The 17,377-nt window shown below is 52.1% G+C and overlaps 8 protein-coding genes across 8 annotated transcripts; 3 read left to right on the top strand and 5 right to left on the bottom strand.

The window, feature by feature from the left end:
* Window positions 1-254: 254 nt before the first annotated feature.
* J4E79_002074 (uncharacterized protein) lies at window positions 255-1,247 on the top strand (the record flags this gene model as incomplete). Its single annotated transcript, XM_049350977.1, has 1 exon — window positions 255-1,247. One exon carries the CDS (start codon window positions 255-257, stop codon window positions 1,245-1,247), a length of 993 nt encoding a protein of 330 aa, XP_049214816.1.
* Window positions 1,248-1,364: 117 nt separating this feature from the next.
* J4E79_002073 (uncharacterized protein) lies at window positions 1,365-2,375 on the bottom strand (the record flags this gene model as incomplete). The annotated part of the gene is made up of 1 exon (XM_049350976.1): window positions 1,365-2,375. The coding sequence occupies one exon, from the start codon at window positions 2,373-2,375 to the stop codon at window positions 1,365-1,367; it is 1,011 nt and encodes a 336-aa protein (XP_049214815.1).
* Window positions 2,376-4,088: 1,713 nt separating this feature from the next.
* On the bottom strand, window positions 4,089-4,574 carry J4E79_002072 (uncharacterized protein; the record flags this gene model as incomplete). Its single annotated transcript, XM_049350975.1, has 2 exons — window positions 4,089-4,433; window positions 4,491-4,574. 2 exons carry the CDS (start codon window positions 4,572-4,574, stop codon window positions 4,089-4,091), a joined length of 429 nt encoding a protein of 142 aa, XP_049214814.1.
* A 554-nt stretch (window positions 4,575-5,128) lies between these two features.
* On the bottom strand, window positions 5,129-6,957 carry J4E79_002071 (uncharacterized protein; the record flags this gene model as incomplete). The annotated part of the gene is made up of 2 exons (XM_049350974.1): window positions 5,129-6,877; window positions 6,928-6,957. The coding sequence occupies 2 exons, from the start codon at window positions 6,955-6,957 to the stop codon at window positions 5,129-5,131; spliced, it is 1,779 nt and encodes a 592-aa protein (XP_049214813.1).
* Window positions 6,958-7,591: 634 nt separating this feature from the next.
* J4E79_002070 (uncharacterized protein) lies at window positions 7,592-9,991 on the bottom strand (the record flags this gene model as incomplete). The annotated part of the gene is made up of 3 exons (XM_049350973.1): window positions 7,592-9,298; window positions 9,350-9,819; window positions 9,868-9,991. The coding sequence occupies 3 exons, from the start codon at window positions 9,989-9,991 to the stop codon at window positions 7,592-7,594; spliced, it is 2,301 nt and encodes a 766-aa protein (XP_049214812.1).
* Window positions 9,992-11,685: 1,694 nt separating this feature from the next.
* Window positions 11,686-12,523, top strand: J4E79_002069 (uncharacterized protein; the record flags this gene model as incomplete). Its single annotated transcript, XM_049350972.1, has 2 exons — window positions 11,686-11,787; window positions 11,837-12,523. The coding sequence occupies 2 exons, from the start codon at window positions 11,686-11,688 to the stop codon at window positions 12,521-12,523; spliced, it is 789 nt and encodes a 262-aa protein (XP_049214811.1).
* Window positions 12,524-12,842: 319 nt separating this feature from the next.
* Window positions 12,843-13,518, top strand: J4E79_002068 (uncharacterized protein; the record flags this gene model as incomplete). Its single annotated transcript, XM_049350971.1, has 3 exons — window positions 12,843-13,046; window positions 13,111-13,224; window positions 13,297-13,518. 3 exons carry the CDS (start codon window positions 12,843-12,845, stop codon window positions 13,516-13,518), a joined length of 540 nt encoding a protein of 179 aa, XP_049214810.1.
* Window positions 13,519-13,853: 335 nt separating this feature from the next.
* On the bottom strand, window positions 13,854-14,737 carry J4E79_002067 (uncharacterized protein; the record flags this gene model as incomplete). Its single annotated transcript, XM_049350970.1, has 2 exons — window positions 13,854-14,384; window positions 14,714-14,737. The coding sequence occupies 2 exons, from the start codon at window positions 14,735-14,737 to the stop codon at window positions 13,854-13,856; spliced, it is 555 nt and encodes a 184-aa protein (XP_049214809.1).
* Window positions 14,738-17,377: the final 2,640 nt, after the last annotated feature.

Here is a 17,377-nt window from a genome sequence, read left to right as displayed (position 1 = left end):
CAGGGATGCGGCTGCTGGCCAAGCCCGAGCTTCAAAAGTTCCAGCGGACTTGCCTGCCCTCCGACACGACGTCTAGAATACTGCGCCAACATTTTCTCCGAGTCGCAGCGACATACAAGAAGCATTCGAAGACCCGCGATCCATGTCTGAACAGCCATCACAGCGCTAGTGGATCAGGAAGCGACGCCCAACCCACCCGCCGAACGCGCCTTTCTCACTTCTAACCTCACCACCACGTACACACCACGCCAACCATGAACTCGGTGCGCGCGATCCAGCAGCTCAACAAGCGCGAGCTCGAAGCGGGCATCAACCCAGAAGGTTCATGGCATACGGACTACCGCGACACGGCCTTCATTAACATCGGCGGCCTGCCCTTCGAACTTTCAGAGGGTGACATCATCACCATATTCTCCCAGTATGGCGAGCCGGTATGGGTCAAGCTTGCGCGCGACAAGGAGACGGGAAAGTCACGAGGCTTTGCCTGGATCAAGTACGAAGACCAGAGGAGCTGCGACCTGGCTGTGGACAACCTGGGTGGAGCAACCATTATGGACCGAGTCATCAGGGTCGACCATGCGCGGTACAAGCCTAAGGACGACGAAGATATGAGGGACAATACGATAGGGGATGTCGACCTTGACGCGGGCAATGAGTCCGATGGCGGCAGAAGGAAGCGAAGAAAGACAGAAAGCGAAAGCGACTCGGACGACGACCGACCACTACTACCAGAAGAGATTGAGCTAGGGCGGCTTATGGAGAAGCTCGACGAGGACGATCCGATGCGCGATTCCATGATCAAGCGTCAACAAGAGAAAGTGGACGATGCCCTCAAGAAGCTGAAGAAGCAGAAGCGCAAAGAAAAGGAACGGGCAAAGCGCAAGGATAGGCATAGTCGGAGAGACAGGTCGAGAGACCGAGATAGGAGCAAGGACAGAAGAAGGATCAAGGAAGCGGGAGAAAGCGATGTGCGTGACAAGCACTCGCGGAGGAGGAGCAGAAGCCGTGACAGCAGTCCGCGCGACGACCATAGGCATCGGAAGTCAAGACCACGAGATGACTCGGAGGACAGACATCGTCGCCACCGGTCGGAACGGACTCGAGATCGGAGCGAGGATTCCAGAGACAGACGCGACCGACATCGAAAGCGGGAGCGAAGGCGCTCAGGTTCCGACGGCGAAGATGCAGGGCGCTCACGGCGAAAACCATCGCACTCACCATTACCATATCGCGCTCGTTCTCCCTAGTCGCCGGCTATACCCCTATGATTGTCGGCACATGCTCTGTCGCTGTCTCAGTACTGTAGTATTATACATGAATATTCATCTATCGCTACGAAGTCAAGTAGCTGGTTATCCCAAGCACTACGTTCCAACCAACAGCCTCCTGGCTACCATCTCAAGCTGCACTTCTACAGCCCCACCTCCCCCTGCCGCTTCAAAGCCTTCGGTGACTATCTCTGTCAAACGCGTCAATCCACCCTGCTGTTCAAAGCGTTTTCCTCGGGACCAGGGCACAACCACCTCGATCTTCAGCCTCCTCAAACTGGATAGCTGGTACACTGGCTCAAGCCTCAACCGCTTCTTTACCTCCTTCTTTGGAGCCAGCTTCACCGGCGCTGGCGCACGCGCAAAATCTGTGAGCCAGAAATAGTCCAACTCGAAGATTAGACTGCGGAGTCCAGTGCACTTGGCAGCTAGATCTTCACCCGTGGTTATGTACACCCTCTGATGTTTCAGGCCGTAGGCGAGGAGATCGCCATAACAGAGCATGCGCACGTGTTTGAAGCCGTCGACAGCGGAAAGAAAATTCATCAGAGGAACCACATGCGTTATGCTGCTTTTCAAGACCGTGAAGCGTGTGCGGCGGATCCAGACAGCGAGTCCCTCCTTGTGTAATTGCTTGCTAGCAAAACATAGATTTGGAAGTGTAGCTGGCGCTACGGTCAGGGGCGAAATGTCCTTGTACGCCTGGACAAAGTATCGGGTTGAGAGGCTGTCCATGGCGTAATGATAGACCTTCTCACGTATCTCGAGCGGAAGCTGGAGAAAGCGCGGGAAGTAGTCTGGCACGTACTCTTCCCATTCCTCGGCCTTCTTGACGATGGCAGGACGTAACGGATGCGCTTGAGTTTTGCCCGGTCGAGGGGGATGGCGCACTTTGCGTTCGCAGTGTCGGGGTACATGGAAGATGTACTTTGGCTTCCTGGGTATCTTGTCACTGCTTCTTCCCTGAGGACTAGACGCAAAGGCGAGACCGGAACCGAAACGCTTCGCAGCGCGATTAGCGGCTGCCAGCAAATAGATGAGGTAGAAAAGTCGTCCTACCATCACCGCGACGACGACTGCGAGAGCGACTCTGAAATTGAACTCCATTGCTTGTTCAACTAGAGTTGCCGAATCTGTTGAAAGGAAAGTTGAAGGTAGAGGGAGAAAAGGGAGTAATTTATCATCTTGGAGATTGCTCAACTGATGGGTGAGCGGGAGTTAACTGTGCTCAAAGCTTGAGCCGCGTGTGGCAATAACAAACAGCTTCTCGCCTCAAACCTGAAGGTTTTAACAAATGAAGGGTTCGCAAATGAAGGGTTCACAAACGAAGGGTTCACAAGCATTTTGTGGCAGTAAGGAGCGTCTTGTAAAGAGGAATACAGGTGCCGACCCTCGATCAAAATACGAGCTAGAAAAAGTCCAATGCTGTATTAGATGCCGAGGGGCTTCGATCTACTAGCTGACTATCTATCTCTATACGTTATTATCTACCGAGCGAGCTCCCTCATGTGAGACTACTACATCATAGTCTTGAATCCCATTCAACTCGTCCGAGACGAGCTCATCGACATCGCTCTTCTCATGTAGTAAAAGATCCAACTTTCACCCCCGCGAGCCAACGGCGTAGGCACCCGGTTCTCCCATTCCACTCTAACTTATCGACTGTTCATGTTGTAGCCCGGTAGACGTTCATCTCCGGGCAGCTCCCAGACCGCCTTGATCTGGCTCTGACTCGACAGTTCTGCATATGACTCCTCAGTCGATAGTTCGGCTTTATCGTTAAACTCTGCCACAGCGACTGGAGGCTCGTCTAAACGGGGAGCCACTCGTTTGCGTTTGTGGCGCCTGATGAAGAGTATCAACAGGGCGGTCAGAAGGCATCCTCCTAGAGCTCCACCGACTCCGGCGCCGATGGAAATTGCTTTGCTGTCGCTTTGGCCCGAATTGTCGGCTGGCGGGCTCGCAGAGGCTTGAGTTACGGACCCAGTACCAGTGCGCGATGGAGTTGGCAAAGGCGTGGTACTCGCACTCGAAATAGTGGATGAACTCAGTGACAGCGACGAACTACTCTCAACCCCTGTATACGGGCCTACAGTAGCACTCGTCAAGGTAAACACCGCAGTATCCGTTTGACAGCACCTCTGTCCCTCTGCCTCAGATTCACAACAGTACTCTGCCTCCCTCCCGTATCCCTGCGAGCCACACTGCCACACCTTGACGCCATCAGCGCGAAAGTCATAGGCGCTAGAATTATTCGGCGTATCTTGATTGAGCTGACAGTTCTGTGGGCAGAGTGGGCTAGACCAGCTCCTATCCGTACAGGTGCCGCGTGCGTACTCCTGGCCGCTATCGCTCTCCGCACCACCCATAATGCAAAGGCCGTTTGTGAGACAGGCTGCGCGCGACCAGCAGCATCCTGTTACTTCCGCGTTGGGGTCGCATGGGACGTCGTGGGGTTGTGTGTCGCCGTTGGGTAAGTAGCAGATATTCTGGGATGAAGCGAAGCGGAGTAGGGAAATTGTTAGAACGAGAGTATGGTAATGCATGATGAAGAGATACAGAGAGAAAAGAGAAGGGAGTACGAAGGTAACAAGAAGCATATACCTGTGGGGGTCGTTACGGCCCCCAAATACTCAGCGTAAGACTGCATGCTAAGCGCCCGACATCTGACAACACAGCTACGAGTCAGAAAAGCTTTCTGGACAGCCAAAATAGTGCCGCAAGATGGGGCGGAAGCTGATTCAGCGTAGAATCACTATCCAATCATTTATATTCGGGTATAATTTACCAACGCCGCCCCCATGCCTCCTTTCGCCATATCTACGCAGCCTGCTTCTGACCAGTGACAGGGCATACAGCCCCATCCGCTGCGCCCTCTACACTCGGGTGTGTAGCCACCTTGCCCTGGTGGTGTCCGACTGTCGCCTTTGTGACTGGGCAGATGTCGCCGGCGTTCGCCTTGAGCATGTCTGGGTGGTCGGGAGGAAGTACCGTTGTAGCTGTGCCTACGATCGGGCAGAGAGCATCGTCCATCTCTTGGGCCTTGGTCGTCTTTACGTTCTTCTTGAGCGCCGGGCACGATGTAGCCTCGGTGCCTTGGGTGGGGACGGGAGGGTGTGCGGAGAGGTTGTGGTGGTGGTCGCTGGTTGCGCCTACGACTGGGCACTATGGGTTGTATGTTAGTGATGTGCAACCAGATCGAGTATAGTATTTGGTACGTACAACCTGGCCATCCTTCGCTAGGTCGATAGAGGGGTGGTTTGGGGGAAGCACATCGTTTGTGGTACCGATCACGGGGCAAGACATGTTAATGGAAGTGTTGTTGTTGGTGTTGTATTACAAAGACTGGTGTAAAAGTTGTAAGAGTTGTAGATCAACAAGAAGTGAAGAGGGGTATCAGAGCGGTGTATATGGGCTTGCTAGCAAGCGCCAGACTCTTGCTGCACCTTGTATGGCCGCCTCGAAGCTACCCCAGATTTGCAGGGATCGCGTCGCTAGCGCCTTTGTCATGGCCATCACGTCACCGCTGATTGGTTGAATGGCTCGAGCTTGAGCTCCTCAACGCGCGCCTTCCAAAGCTTCGAATAACAGCTAACATTCTGCCTTGTTTCTGTTTCCGGACTATCGCGTTACCAATGAGTGTATCGCATGTCGGTGCTCAAAACTAATTGCTTTTCACGTTGGAAGACATCATCATACTACTACTGGGACATCATCATACCGAACTTATAATGCCTAGGTAGTTATTTGGTAATCAACTTAGGATGCCCAGCAATGACCTGTAAGCACCAAACTTAGAGTTCAACAAATATCAGGATGCTGAACGTTTCTCTTTAACCAATAATACAGGACGGGTCTATCTAGACAGTTATAGCAGGTCCAGCCTTAACAAGGGCTTTTGATAATGCGCTCTTCATCTCAATGCGCGACTTCACTTCCGTCATATCTTTATCGTCCAGCTCAACCAGGGTCCCGCGAACACGTCCCCTCCAGCATCCCCATCGGCGGACCAACTCGACTTGGATACCGCGCACCGGATTCCGCTGAACGAGGAAGCTCTTCATCATCCATTTGCTTACTTCCTCTAGCACATCTAAATCGGCCTCCTTGCCGCCTCGAGATGGTCGCATGTATATGCCGTCGATGTAGACCTCTTCCAATTTGGTACAGCCGAGAATTGTCTCCAGCTTGAATCGGTCGATGACTGTAGCCAGAGGAAGTGCCGTGCGTTCCCAGTCGGTCTCCGCATTGCTGAAAGTCACCTTATCGACATGAAAGGTCATGTCGAGCTTGCGAAGGTTCTTGCAAGCGACAGCTAACTCAAAGCTGGCGTTGGTGAGGGCTGGTGGGATGCGTTGGTGGTTGAACCAATGCATGTGCGGGAAGTTGAGGTGCTTCACCGCGTTCTCGCCGCCGCCACCAGGAATCGCCTTTATGAACTTGGTAAACCAAGTCGCGATCTTGAAGTTAGTGTTTCGGAACATGTACTTCAAGTCGAATCGCTTGGTCCTCCGCAGCATCAGGACGAGAACTTCCTCATGCATCTTGTGGCTGACGAAAGCGAGGTTTGGTAGCCAACCCTTTGGGCAACGGCCCGTACTAGCGTCCGGAAACACCTTGGGGTTCTGGTTGTCGCAAGCGATAAGCACGTTGGGATACTCCCACTTGCAGCACGGGTTGCTGAATTCGTCGTAGTGTTGATGCTCGCTCAGGCGACCGGCATCACACTCCATCAAGGCATACTCGTGCATGATGGACTCGCGGAGCTCTCCAGGTAAGTCGAGGAACTTCTGGAACCAGTCCGGACAGACGTACGTTGTGTATTCGACCACCTCGGAAAACTCGCGGAATGCGGCGATTTCCGGGTCGTTCCAGTTGTCGAAGTCGTTGGTGTACTCCAGATACGAGCCGCATGTTATAAGAAGATCGTAGAAGATGTGGTCCCGAACTTCCTTAAATCCGTCCATGAACCGATCCATGTGGGTGATGGCTGTGGGGAAAGTGCGCCATTCCTCAAGTCCGTGTATGTACGCAGTCTCGTCCACGCAATACATACACTGACAAGGGCATTCCCAGTCATCCCAGTAATCTTCATCCGAGTCATCCAAATCTCTCGCTCTGTTGTAGCAATGGTCATCGCGGCTGCCCCACGCATTCCAGAAACAGGCGTTCTCGTATGAGAGAACGAGATCGAAGAAGATGGCATCTTCGATAGGGGTGTATCCCATGTGACGATACACGGTCAATAGGGAGTCCGGCAGAGGTGGGTAGGAGAGCATGTCTAGTGGCGGAGGGTCGTAGGCATGTTTTATACATTGCATACCAGCTCTTGCCAATTTGGAGAACTCGCCATCGGCCAATGTTCTCTGCTGGTACACCCTGCATATGCTGATCATGTCTTGGAACACATTGTTCTCTGTGGTAGAAGGATCGTTACAGTCCTCCACGGAGTCGTGTTCGTCACTGTATTCGATGTAGCCTTCGGCGGTTAACGTAAGATTACGGAATGCCTCAAGCAAGACGGGATCCGGATCCTCGGTGGAGTTTTCAGAAGTGAAGCTCTCCTCAACTGTCTTCACGAAGGACGTGTAGGACTTTTGGATGTCCTCCTAGTAATTATAAGTATAGCCAGCGGTAGCAATGAGTTCAAGAGACTTACCGACACGGGGTATTCAATCAGTTTAACCATGATTGCTCTGGGTATACGAGGTATACAAACTCTTCGAAAGGTTCAGGGGTTTCAAGTTGAGTGGAGTGATCTGTTGGAGAATGGCAATGCCCCTAGAGAGCTGGGGCTGATATAGAACAAGGAGAGAGTGCTAGGCAGAAGGAGGCCCTCTAGCAAGAGCAGGGGCTTTTGCATTCACTGCATCGTATATTAGTCTGTGCATTCTTGCCCCTTCGCAGAACAGGTACGAAGACCGTGGTTCTCCAGGGCGGGGGCAAAAGCACCCAGGGGTATGCTGCGAGTCGTCCTCGACCAGCTTGATGTTGACAAACTAAGTAAATGGCTTGTATTGTAGCCGCATACAAACAATTGCTTGGGACATGACACATCAAGTCATCATTCGATCGGCGTGCTTCAGAAGTCATCATAACACAATTTGCCAGAGTTTGCTACATCAATAGTTCAGCGAGTGAACAGAGGTGGAACAACCACCGCATAGCAAACACACATGTTTCCGACTATGCCTTAAGATCGAGCAATTTAATAAGTGGGATATCAGGATGTCACTGTTTCATCACTTCACGAGACTGCAAAGACTGCCAGAGTTACAAGGATGATGGTCGTAAGTATAGACATTACTAAATCATCTGCTAGCCTACTCAATCACGATCTCGCCCTCTTGCTTCATATCACGGCTGCTTGCTCCAATCCAAACCGCATATTGGCCCCTCTGGAGCTCCCAGGCCTGTGCAGTAACATTCCAAACACTCAGATCGCGTCGGTCCAACGTGAACTCGACCTCTCGGCTTTCGCCAGGCTGCAATAAGCCAACGCGTTCGAAACCTCTGAGCTGCTTCGCCGGCGCATTTGGTACGCCCAAGTATAGCTGCGCTACTTCGTGGCCAGCCACCTTACCAGTGTTGGTAATGGTGACTGTGGCGCGGTACAAGACTTGCCATAGCCAAGGGTGACCTCCTTGTACAATCGGCACAGAAGTCGACGGGAAAGCAGCGAGACTTGCATTCGCCACAGGCTCAACTGTCATGTTCGCATAGCCGAATGTCGTGTACGAAAGCCCGTAACCGAACTCATATTGCGGCGTGATATTCTGCGCGTCAAAAGCGCGGTAGTCGATGTACAAGCCCTCGGTGAAGTCCGATTGTAAGAATGCCGGGATGGAAGGGTCGAGAGTCGAATTGAGCAAGTGACCGTAGTCTGACTCTTGCTTCGCGACTGTGTACGGCAAACGTCCAGAAGGATTCACGTCGCCGTAAAGAACGTCGGCGATGGCGTTACCGCTTTCCTGACCAGGAACACCTGCGAAAAGGACGGCGGTGACGTTGGGGTGGTCAATCCATGCGTCAACGGTGCGGATGCCGGCGGAGTGCAGCACAACAACCGTGTTTGAGCAGTTGGTTGCGACGTTGTTGACAAGCTGGTCGCTGAACTCATCTGTAAGAGAAGTGCGATCGAAGCTCTCCGAAGCGTATGCGTTGATGAAGACGAGGCACGCGTCAGCATTTGCGTACACGGTCGGGTTCACGCCAAAGAAGTCCCATCGTACAGTTCCACGATCCGCAATTACGCGATTCTGAATGGCGTTGAAAGGGCTGATAACGTAAGGGGGAGTGCTGGAGCCTGATCCGCCTGCCGTAATGAGGGTGCCGTTGAGCGTGTTCCAGCCAAAGTTCTCTTCATAGCCACCACCGAATCGGGATGGGTTGTTCCATGGCTGAGACTTTACTTCAGCATCGTAGCCGTAGATATTCAAGAAGCGGGGGTGTTGGAGTGGTAGAGTGTTATTGACATTCTTGACCAGCACGGTTCCCGCGGCTCCGATCTCTCGGATGAGAGATGCGTGATCTTCGCGCACGTCGACGATCTCGTGTTCGACGTTGTATGGGTAGACGGCGTTTTCAGGGAAACCCTCGTCTTGGTTGAGATAAAACCAGGCTGCGAGTAGTCTTGTGTTCATGTCGTCGAGCCTCTCTGTAGTAACGGATCCGTTGTTAACCGCATCGGTAAGGTTCTCGCCCCAGAATTTGGCAACAGGCATCACCACATCTAGACCGGCATTGGCTGAGGCGACACCGGCGTGCTGTGCATCCCAGTCAGATACTACGAAACCCTCGAAACCCAACTCTTCCTTCAAAATTCCGTTCATAAGCTTGCTGTTCTGGCATCCATATGAGTTGTTGATTCGCTGGTATGAGCACATCAGCGAACCGGCTCCTTCACGCAGGGCATCCATGAATGGCCAAGCATAGAGCTCGTGCAGTGTGCGATCGTCCACATTCGAAGAGACGGCCTCGCCTTCGTCACCGGGGCGTCGTCTATACTCCTGTTCTTGCGCAAGCCAGTGCTATTGATGCGATCAGCCTTGACTTATCGTTGTTCTTACGATGTCACCTACCTTTGGTGTAGCAATCACGCCCTCTTTTTGTGTGCCTCTGGTGATGAGACCACCGCCAATACCAGCAAGATACGGGTCGGCACCAAGACCTTCCCAATTCCTACCACCGCGGGCGACTCGTCCAATAGGGCCGATGAATGGGCCGAGAGCAACATGAATGCCCTTTCCTCTGTACTCTCTACCGAGAGCATGGCCATATCTGAGCATGAGATCTCGATCGAACGTAGCTCCAAGATGAATACCAGCAGGGAATGACGAGACAAATTCTTGTCCTCGCACGCCGGCAGGTGCATCCGCGAAACATAGCTCTGGGATCTGAAGACGAGGGACAGCTCCCGTTTGGCCTACGCAAGGACCGGAGACGCCATGGGTGAGATTCGACTTCTCCTCTAGCGTCAATTGTGCCACGAGGTCTCTCGCTCGAGCATATGCGGATGCCCAAGAAGACGAGGTTGTTCCATTGCCGACAGCTGTCTATTGTTAGTTCTTTCACCTTCGATCATGATCAAAACACTCACGGGTTGGATATACTGGCGGACTAAGTCCGTAGAATGGAACCTCGGACTCGTTGGTGTAACCTTGTGAGACCGCTAGATTTGGCAGTAGAGCAAAGCTCACCGTGACTGCGCTGGAGTATCTCATCTTGCGGAACTTTCGTCTGCAACACGATGATCGCAGTCGTTGGCATCACGGGTAGCTAAATACCTCCGAAAATTTTGCATGCATCTCGCGGTCTACCCACGTCATTCGGGATTCCACCGGGTTGCCATACCAGCCTCGTGACGAGCCATCCGCAATGCTACCGTTCTCTCCAACCGTTCTCCGCATTTTGCCTTGGCGGAGAGGGGGGAGCGGATACAAGTGTCGATGGCTGCTGGATGGAGGATGGTCGGCACGACTGGCGATTGCCGACAGGCTAGCTTCGCCGACGATTACCCAGATGCTTCTTCGCATCGCCCCGCTCTGTATTCCATGAAAGCACAACATCTCCATCTCAAAGGTCTTGCACACTGTAGTACTGCAATTCAAAGCCGTCTTCATTCGTAACGGAGAAGACCTTGATCGATAAGACGAAAACGTTTGCATGGCCGGCTTTCACACAGACTCACCTACCTAGGTATTCATCATTCCGCAGGCATGAATCAAATTCACGGTCGAAGCATCGCAATGCTTGGCCTGGCCATGATGCTTTTACATTAGCACCGAGAACTCGTCATCCATGTTTTCCGGGCTTTCGCTGTCGGAAGTCGGATCATGAAGTAGCCCCGGATAACAATCGCCCGAACCCCGAAGCGATTTAGCGCGTCGTGCTTACCTAGGTAGGCCGTGCAGATATTCCAAGGTTGCGACCTCAGCCAAATGTTGGCGGCATCATAGCGGCACGGTCGTTACTTATGGAGCAGCCTGGCTATATGGTGACGGAACCTTCCGGAAAGCGTTGATAGCGTTGCTACAGTTCCCGGGTCTGACGCCCGTTTCAGCCTGACAATGGCGACGCCTTGGTGCCTCAGGTTCTGTCTCAAGACCGCCAACACGTGGAGAAACATGCATCACCCCAGCCGTTCCTCATTATCGGAACGTCACAACTGTCAATGCGCGTGGACGCATTCCTCTTACGGCGGATCACAACATTCCGTGGGAAATCTTCGGGTTTGCTGGCCAATTGCTGAGCTGCGATGGCATGAACGCTTGAACAATGAGCTGTGAGGCGAGAAGCAAGGGTACAAAGAGAGACCAGTGCTCCAGAAGATTCTTCTGCCTTATGCTCAGGTACGGGTCGGAGCCAGAGCTCCGCGTGGAAGAAATGGTGGCGCGTTGACATCGCAGGTCTTGAATCAGGTCTGCCTGCACGCTCAGGCACCACCAGCCACCCTGCACCTCAGATGTTTCCACCCCCACTCAAGCTGCACAAGGCATCACATCAAGGCACCCGGCTCCTGAGGCTCCGAACTTTATTGACAATGTGACGTTTGCCTCAATAACGATACTGCATCCGCTCGTGCAAACGGGTTTTCTTTTCGTGCCTACCACTCACTCGTTTAGACACCACTTACTTTCATTTTAGCGCTCTGTGAGCAGCTGCCAGCTGGACTGTGCTTATACTTTGCATCCATTTCATCTCGTATTCTTCATCAATTCTTGTACGAGAATGGGATATGGCAAATCGATATTGCTGTCAATAAGGGTCCTAGCCCTGATCGTGGCAATGGGAGTGCTAGGACTAGGTGCTTGGTGTAAGTGTTCATCTTTCAAACAAGAACATGGAAAAATGGTGCTAATCATTTCAATTAGCCCAGTTCATCATTCGCGATATGAAGAGTCGTGGTACCGGGATCATGGACGCGCTTCAGCCAGAGGCTCAAATGGCGGAGTATTGGAAAGAATACTTTGCTACGGTGTACAAAGGCGCCATCAAGATCTGGATCTCAGTCGCGGCTGTACGTGCAACAGTCATCGATCAATACCGTTGTACTAACATGCAGGCAGGCCGGCTTTGCTTCGCTTGCGGGCATGGTAATCGTCTTGACAGCCATCATCCAACGCCTGCGCATACCCTCAGCGGCCCTTATCCCCATCGAATGCCTGTGCATGTGCGCCATGGCAGTCGCTCTCGGCGTTTCTCTCAGCTTCAACATGAGTCTCGAGACTTTTAGCGAAACGCGTCTCGACACGGCGGCGAACCCAAACCTCATGATGTTCGCGATCCTGGTCGATCTTAGCCGTGGTTACACCATCGCAGCCGGAGCAGGATGGTTCCTCTTCTTGATCACATTCATCACCGCGACGATCGACGCGTGCCGTCGCGCCCGAGAGAAGGAGAGCTGTTCATTCGAACCCACTGCATCGGCACTCGGCATGGGTTTCCACGGATACGACGCTGTTGTTCCACCTCCTTCACGCAGTCGCGTCCCAACGATGTATGATCCGCGTGTACCATCAATCCTGATCGACCCGAATGCACACGGAAGGGCGTCGGTAGCTAAAGACATCGAGATGGGACGCGCGGACTCTGTTCTCAGCCACGAGGGCAGGATTTCGCAAGAGTTTGAGAAAGAAATCTCTGGACCGCTGAGCTTAGAAAGACCACAAAAGGTGCAGCAGATGCGACCTTCACGGCCATGGAGCGAAGTACATAGGGCACCGAAGGCTGATGAAGTGATACACGCCATTTAGACATTATAGGATCATGACCACAGCAGATAGATTAGTCAAGTCGACACTCGCTTACATAGAAGAATGAAGTATACAAGACAAAGAGTGTCATAACGAGAACTACCTTGAGAGAGGGAAAGACCATTCAAGCTCGAGGGCAAGAGCTACACGACGGCCGGAAGAGAGCAAGTCGCGTCGCCTAATCACATGACCGCGTCTCTAGCGCGTTTTCTTAGCGCGACGCGCACTCCCTGCGTCATCGCCACGAGCAGTACAATCCGAACTCCAAATCCAACGTCTTGCACCTTATACGTCCGAACCCATCCCCTCCCAACATACAATGGCAGGTTTCACAAAACGAGGCGGCGCCCGAGGTGGCAGCAACTACAAAAAGACTTTCACAAAGAAACGATCCTCACCCGACGCTGACGACGACAACGCGCCGCGCGCAAGCAAGAAGACCAAATCCGGAGACGACGACGAGGAATCGGTACCAGTGGTCCCGGAGCTGAAGACGGATGATAACGGCGATGCATATGTTGGTGTGAGTAGCCACGGCCAGGGGAAACCGAGGACAGTGGGCAGAAGAGTGCTGACGAGAACGTCAGCTCAACGCCAGCGGCAAACGACGCGTCACAGTTAGCGATTTCAACAAGAGTACTCTTGTTAGTATACGGGAGTACTACGTTACTGATGCTGGAGAGACGAGGCCGGGGAAGAAGGTATGTATCCGTTCCATCTTTCCCTTCTGCTGTTTTAGAGGAATGACTTGCTAACGCGGGGTTTTCATTCAGGGCATCTCGCTTACAATCGATCAATACAACGCTCTACTCGCATCGGCACCGCTTATCGAATCTGCGCTCGCCAAGAAGGATATACAGGTCGTACGGCCGGATTATGAGGCTGATCTGAGTGCGAAGGCTGAGGATACGAAGGAAGGACACGAAGAAGAGGCAGAAGAGGACGAGGATGAGAGTGCGAAGAAGGCTGCGGATGAAGAAGATGACGATGAGTGATGACTGGACATTTAAAACGGAATTGTTGGACTGCTGTCCGATGTACAACTAGGGGCACAATGGAGTTCCGGGCAATGGATATATACTCTATCAAGGTCATCGGCGTTGTAATTTACATCAGACATACTGGGAATTGTTGCCCTTGCCCTATTCCTATGCTCTGAACAACAAAGCCTGAACCAGATGGAAGCAAAACAATATCTGCACCTAGACCATCACCTCAATACGTGCAGCCAGCTTCGAGACATTGAACGTATGTTCTCTAAGTGCACAGACATGCCATCAATATGACGGTACACCATCCCTGTATCTTCCAAGCCGGCCCACCAAAAAGTTCACTCGTACAGCCTGCCTTTACGTAGTTGCCCACTCGCGAACTCCGCTTCATCCTCAACACTTTTGAGTACCACGTAGCCAACATCGCTTTCCGGCTTCGCATCCGCAATCTGCACTTTCATCTTCCGCAGAAGCCGGCTACGCTCAGAGCCGTCGAGGCCGCTGCCGCCTTCAGGAACTTTGACGTATGGGTTGTCGCGTGTGAAGGCTGAGATGTATGTGAAATAGTCTGGTGCCAGTGTTGTCAAGTAGATGGCGATGTTCAGGATGCCCAGAAGGAGTAATACGGTGGAGGCGAAGAGTTGTGTGATGATCCAAGCGGTGTTCTTTTGGTAGACAGGGAACTTGGTGGAGAAGGTTGCATTCGCCGGAATCAACCAAAATCCACCGGCAGTGGTGTCATCAAAGATTATCCGTGGAGGGATGTCGTAAGGGTTCCACGCCGTGGCTGAGGACGAAAACGCACCAGCTTGCCACCAAGTATTCAACCAAAGGCTGAGCCGTTCCGATACTAGGTCATCTTCGTCGCGCTGGGTTGTTTGCACAGCATACTGTAGCCCGGAAAAGAAGGACCACGTCGCTTTCCCCCCTGAAGTTATAAATTTCCTCAAACTCTTGGTGTCGTTTGCGAAGCAATGAAGACGGCTGTGAAAGGGGTCTTCACATTCCTTTGCTTCAGATAGTGTCGCCCAGCTACGGCGAACCTTTTCAACCTCGCAAATATTTTCTCGACAGAATATGTGGGCATCTACTTTGATGAGATGTGGAGCACATTGATACACATCCGCCAGACCATCTCTCGAACTCGGGAGCCAATATTTGGGTTCATGAAGTCCAAACATGAACTGTATAGGCCGACCATCGGCTTCTGAAGCGCTGACATTAGAGCGGGTATCGTTCTCAGCCCCAATCCTGAAGAATATGGCATCCCCATCTGTCCATCCAGAAAGGGATACGCTAGTTTCTTGAGGAAACGGGAAAAGTTGATCAAAAGGGTCCGAGGCCTCGAAGTTGATGCTTGGATACAAGTTGGGAAAGTACAAGTCAAGATGTTCGAGAATTTCGACCACATTCCCAGTGAATCGTGACTTGCAATCCAGAGATATATATTGATGTACGACAACGAAAGTCGAGTTTGAATTGGGTGCGAGGCCTTGAGTATTAATTCCGATCAAAGAGGTGTAGCTCTCATTGGCCACCGTAGAACTCCACTCTGCCTCGACTTGATCAGGGAAGTCTTGCCCTTTTTCTACGTCCTTAATCCGTGGAATCTTGGGACGATTCCATAAGTCCAGCGGGCTGAGTTGAGTTCGTTGAGGGGTCATAAGGCTAGCTGTAAGTATGTCCTGGTTTTCAAACCGCATAAGATTCGGGTCCGGATTTGTGTGATGGATGGTGCCTGCAGTGTATATTGTATTTGTAGTCTCCTGGAGAAGTCGCAACGAACTTTGCCCACCTATGGGTGACAAAGCCCATAAGAACAGGATGAGAACAGAGATCAAATCCAAGGATCGGATACTGATGGCTGTACTGACGGCGGACACGAAGCTTTGACTTCCAAGATACTTTTCGAGCGCCTGTTGAGCACCATAAAAGTTAATTGTGGTTCTACGGAGGCAGTTCAGTCATCATTGCAAAGAAAGCAGTGGAAACCATACCTCAACAGTTGTCCCTCGTTCTGCACACCTGACTGCAAAGTTTCTCAGAGAACGGCCACCGAGCGCAGCGTAGACGAGTGGGTAAACAGTCGGGCCCACATTCATGGCACCCTGGACAAGCTTGCCGCGTTCGGACAGAGGCTGTCCGTCAAGCCGCCATGCCGTTATCGCCAACACTTCTTGATGTTAGCGGCAGATGCTTGTGTGGATCTCCATCCTCTCGACCCACTCACCGATGAACGCGAATGGAAACAGCACCAAAAAACAGTCCCCAGAATAGTAGAGCGCTGAGACGCCTTTCAATCGCTGCGAGGCCTCTGGCCAGCCTTGCAGAAGTGATTCCTCTCGCGCTTTCACTTCTCCGTCCCCTTTGATTTGGCAGAGCTCGATCGCTGCATGAGTGGATGCGATATTGCTTGAACGCTTAAATAGCGAGGATAGCCATGTAACTAGATGCATGATGCTCATGTTAAGGGAAGATACGCTTGTAGTCAGGCTGAGGAAAGCACTCAGACTTAAGGGTTCACGCGCGGCCTTTCAGCCTACTCTTGGCAAAGTCAAATGGGGAGGCAATACTGGCCAGGCTAAATGCATGGCGTCTGAGCCACAGTAGCAACACGGGAGAGTAGCCAACCCACCCTCGTGTAAGAGTTCGTACTCGCCTTATCAGCTAACGTTGATCCCAAAGACTGGTGACCAAAAATAGCATTGTCAGGAATATCGCGGAAGCCTTTAATATGCCTGAAGAGCACATCATGACTTTGTATTGTGTCGTCATAGCTGCGACAGCGAATGTTAGAGTGCAACCACTCAGCCTTGTTGGGGCTGGAGGAATTGATCAGCGTATAGCCTCATAGCATCCGGGGTAGCTGCAGATACCACATGCATGCTACCCTAGTAGAGACCATGTTCTCAAAGCCTGACGGCTGTGTACATTGCACACGGCATGTATAGGTCGCGCTCGTCGGGTTCCACGATAGACTTGTTCGAAGCAGCGAGAACCGTCGGCTCTCCGCAATGTGTAATTCGTGATCTTTCGCTCACAAGTCTCGGTTTAGTAGCTGGCAGGCTGTAGGTAGACATACGAAGACAACGAGATAGATGACCATTTTTTTTCGGGCGCGACAGGCAGGAGAATAGAACGAGATGGCATGTATGCGGGGCTCATGACGGTCAATGCGAGAGACCGACAAAGCGCGCCAACTCATAATGTACTAGCGCTGTCGCGTCCTCGGCATCGACCCGTGGACGCGTCAATCTTCCACCAGCCACTCCAGATGTCTTCACCCTTACCTGCATTGCACTGGCTGTAGACACCCACTAAGACACGCGAAGCCCCTCGGCAACGGCGATAGCATATCTCTTTCCGTGGAATCAGCATTGACCGATATTCCAGTCATGGGCGAACAAGTGAAGGCGATCGTTTCATTATGCTCATGGAAGAGCTCGCGTATCGGCTAAAGTTATAAACAAGAACAAGTATGTAAACAGCAATGTGACTCCACCGAGTTGACCAAACAAACGCTATACCCAGACCCAAATGCGTACATCCGCCGATTCCTATCCAAACACCCGATAACCAACGCCGAAGAAACATCTCAAAGCTCGTCGTACCGTTCGTTCCTCATGAACCTGCATCCCAACAACATCAATGCCATCCAAACTTCGTCATGCCGTGACACGTACACATAAGCCATCAATCATGCATTGCGACTTCGAAGAACACGTCGTGGTCAAGCTCGACATATCAAGCGGCGATGCCAACTCTAGAACCCTCAGAGGGCGAGTCGAAGCTTCAAACCGGGAGTTACGGAGCGAGACGCAGGAGCGTGTTCGTATCAGCAATCGTCAATAGATTTCGTAGA

The sequence above is a fragment of the Alternaria viburni genome (assembly GCF_023758015.1).
Source record: "Alternaria viburni strain BMP 2772 chromosome Unknown scaffold_3, whole genome shotgun sequence".
Lineage (NCBI taxonomy): Eukaryota > Fungi > Ascomycota > Dothideomycetes > Pleosporales > Pleosporaceae > Alternaria > Alternaria viburni.
The sequence above is the reverse complement of the archived record's forward strand: the minus strand, read 5'-3'. Positions and strand labels throughout refer to the sequence as shown.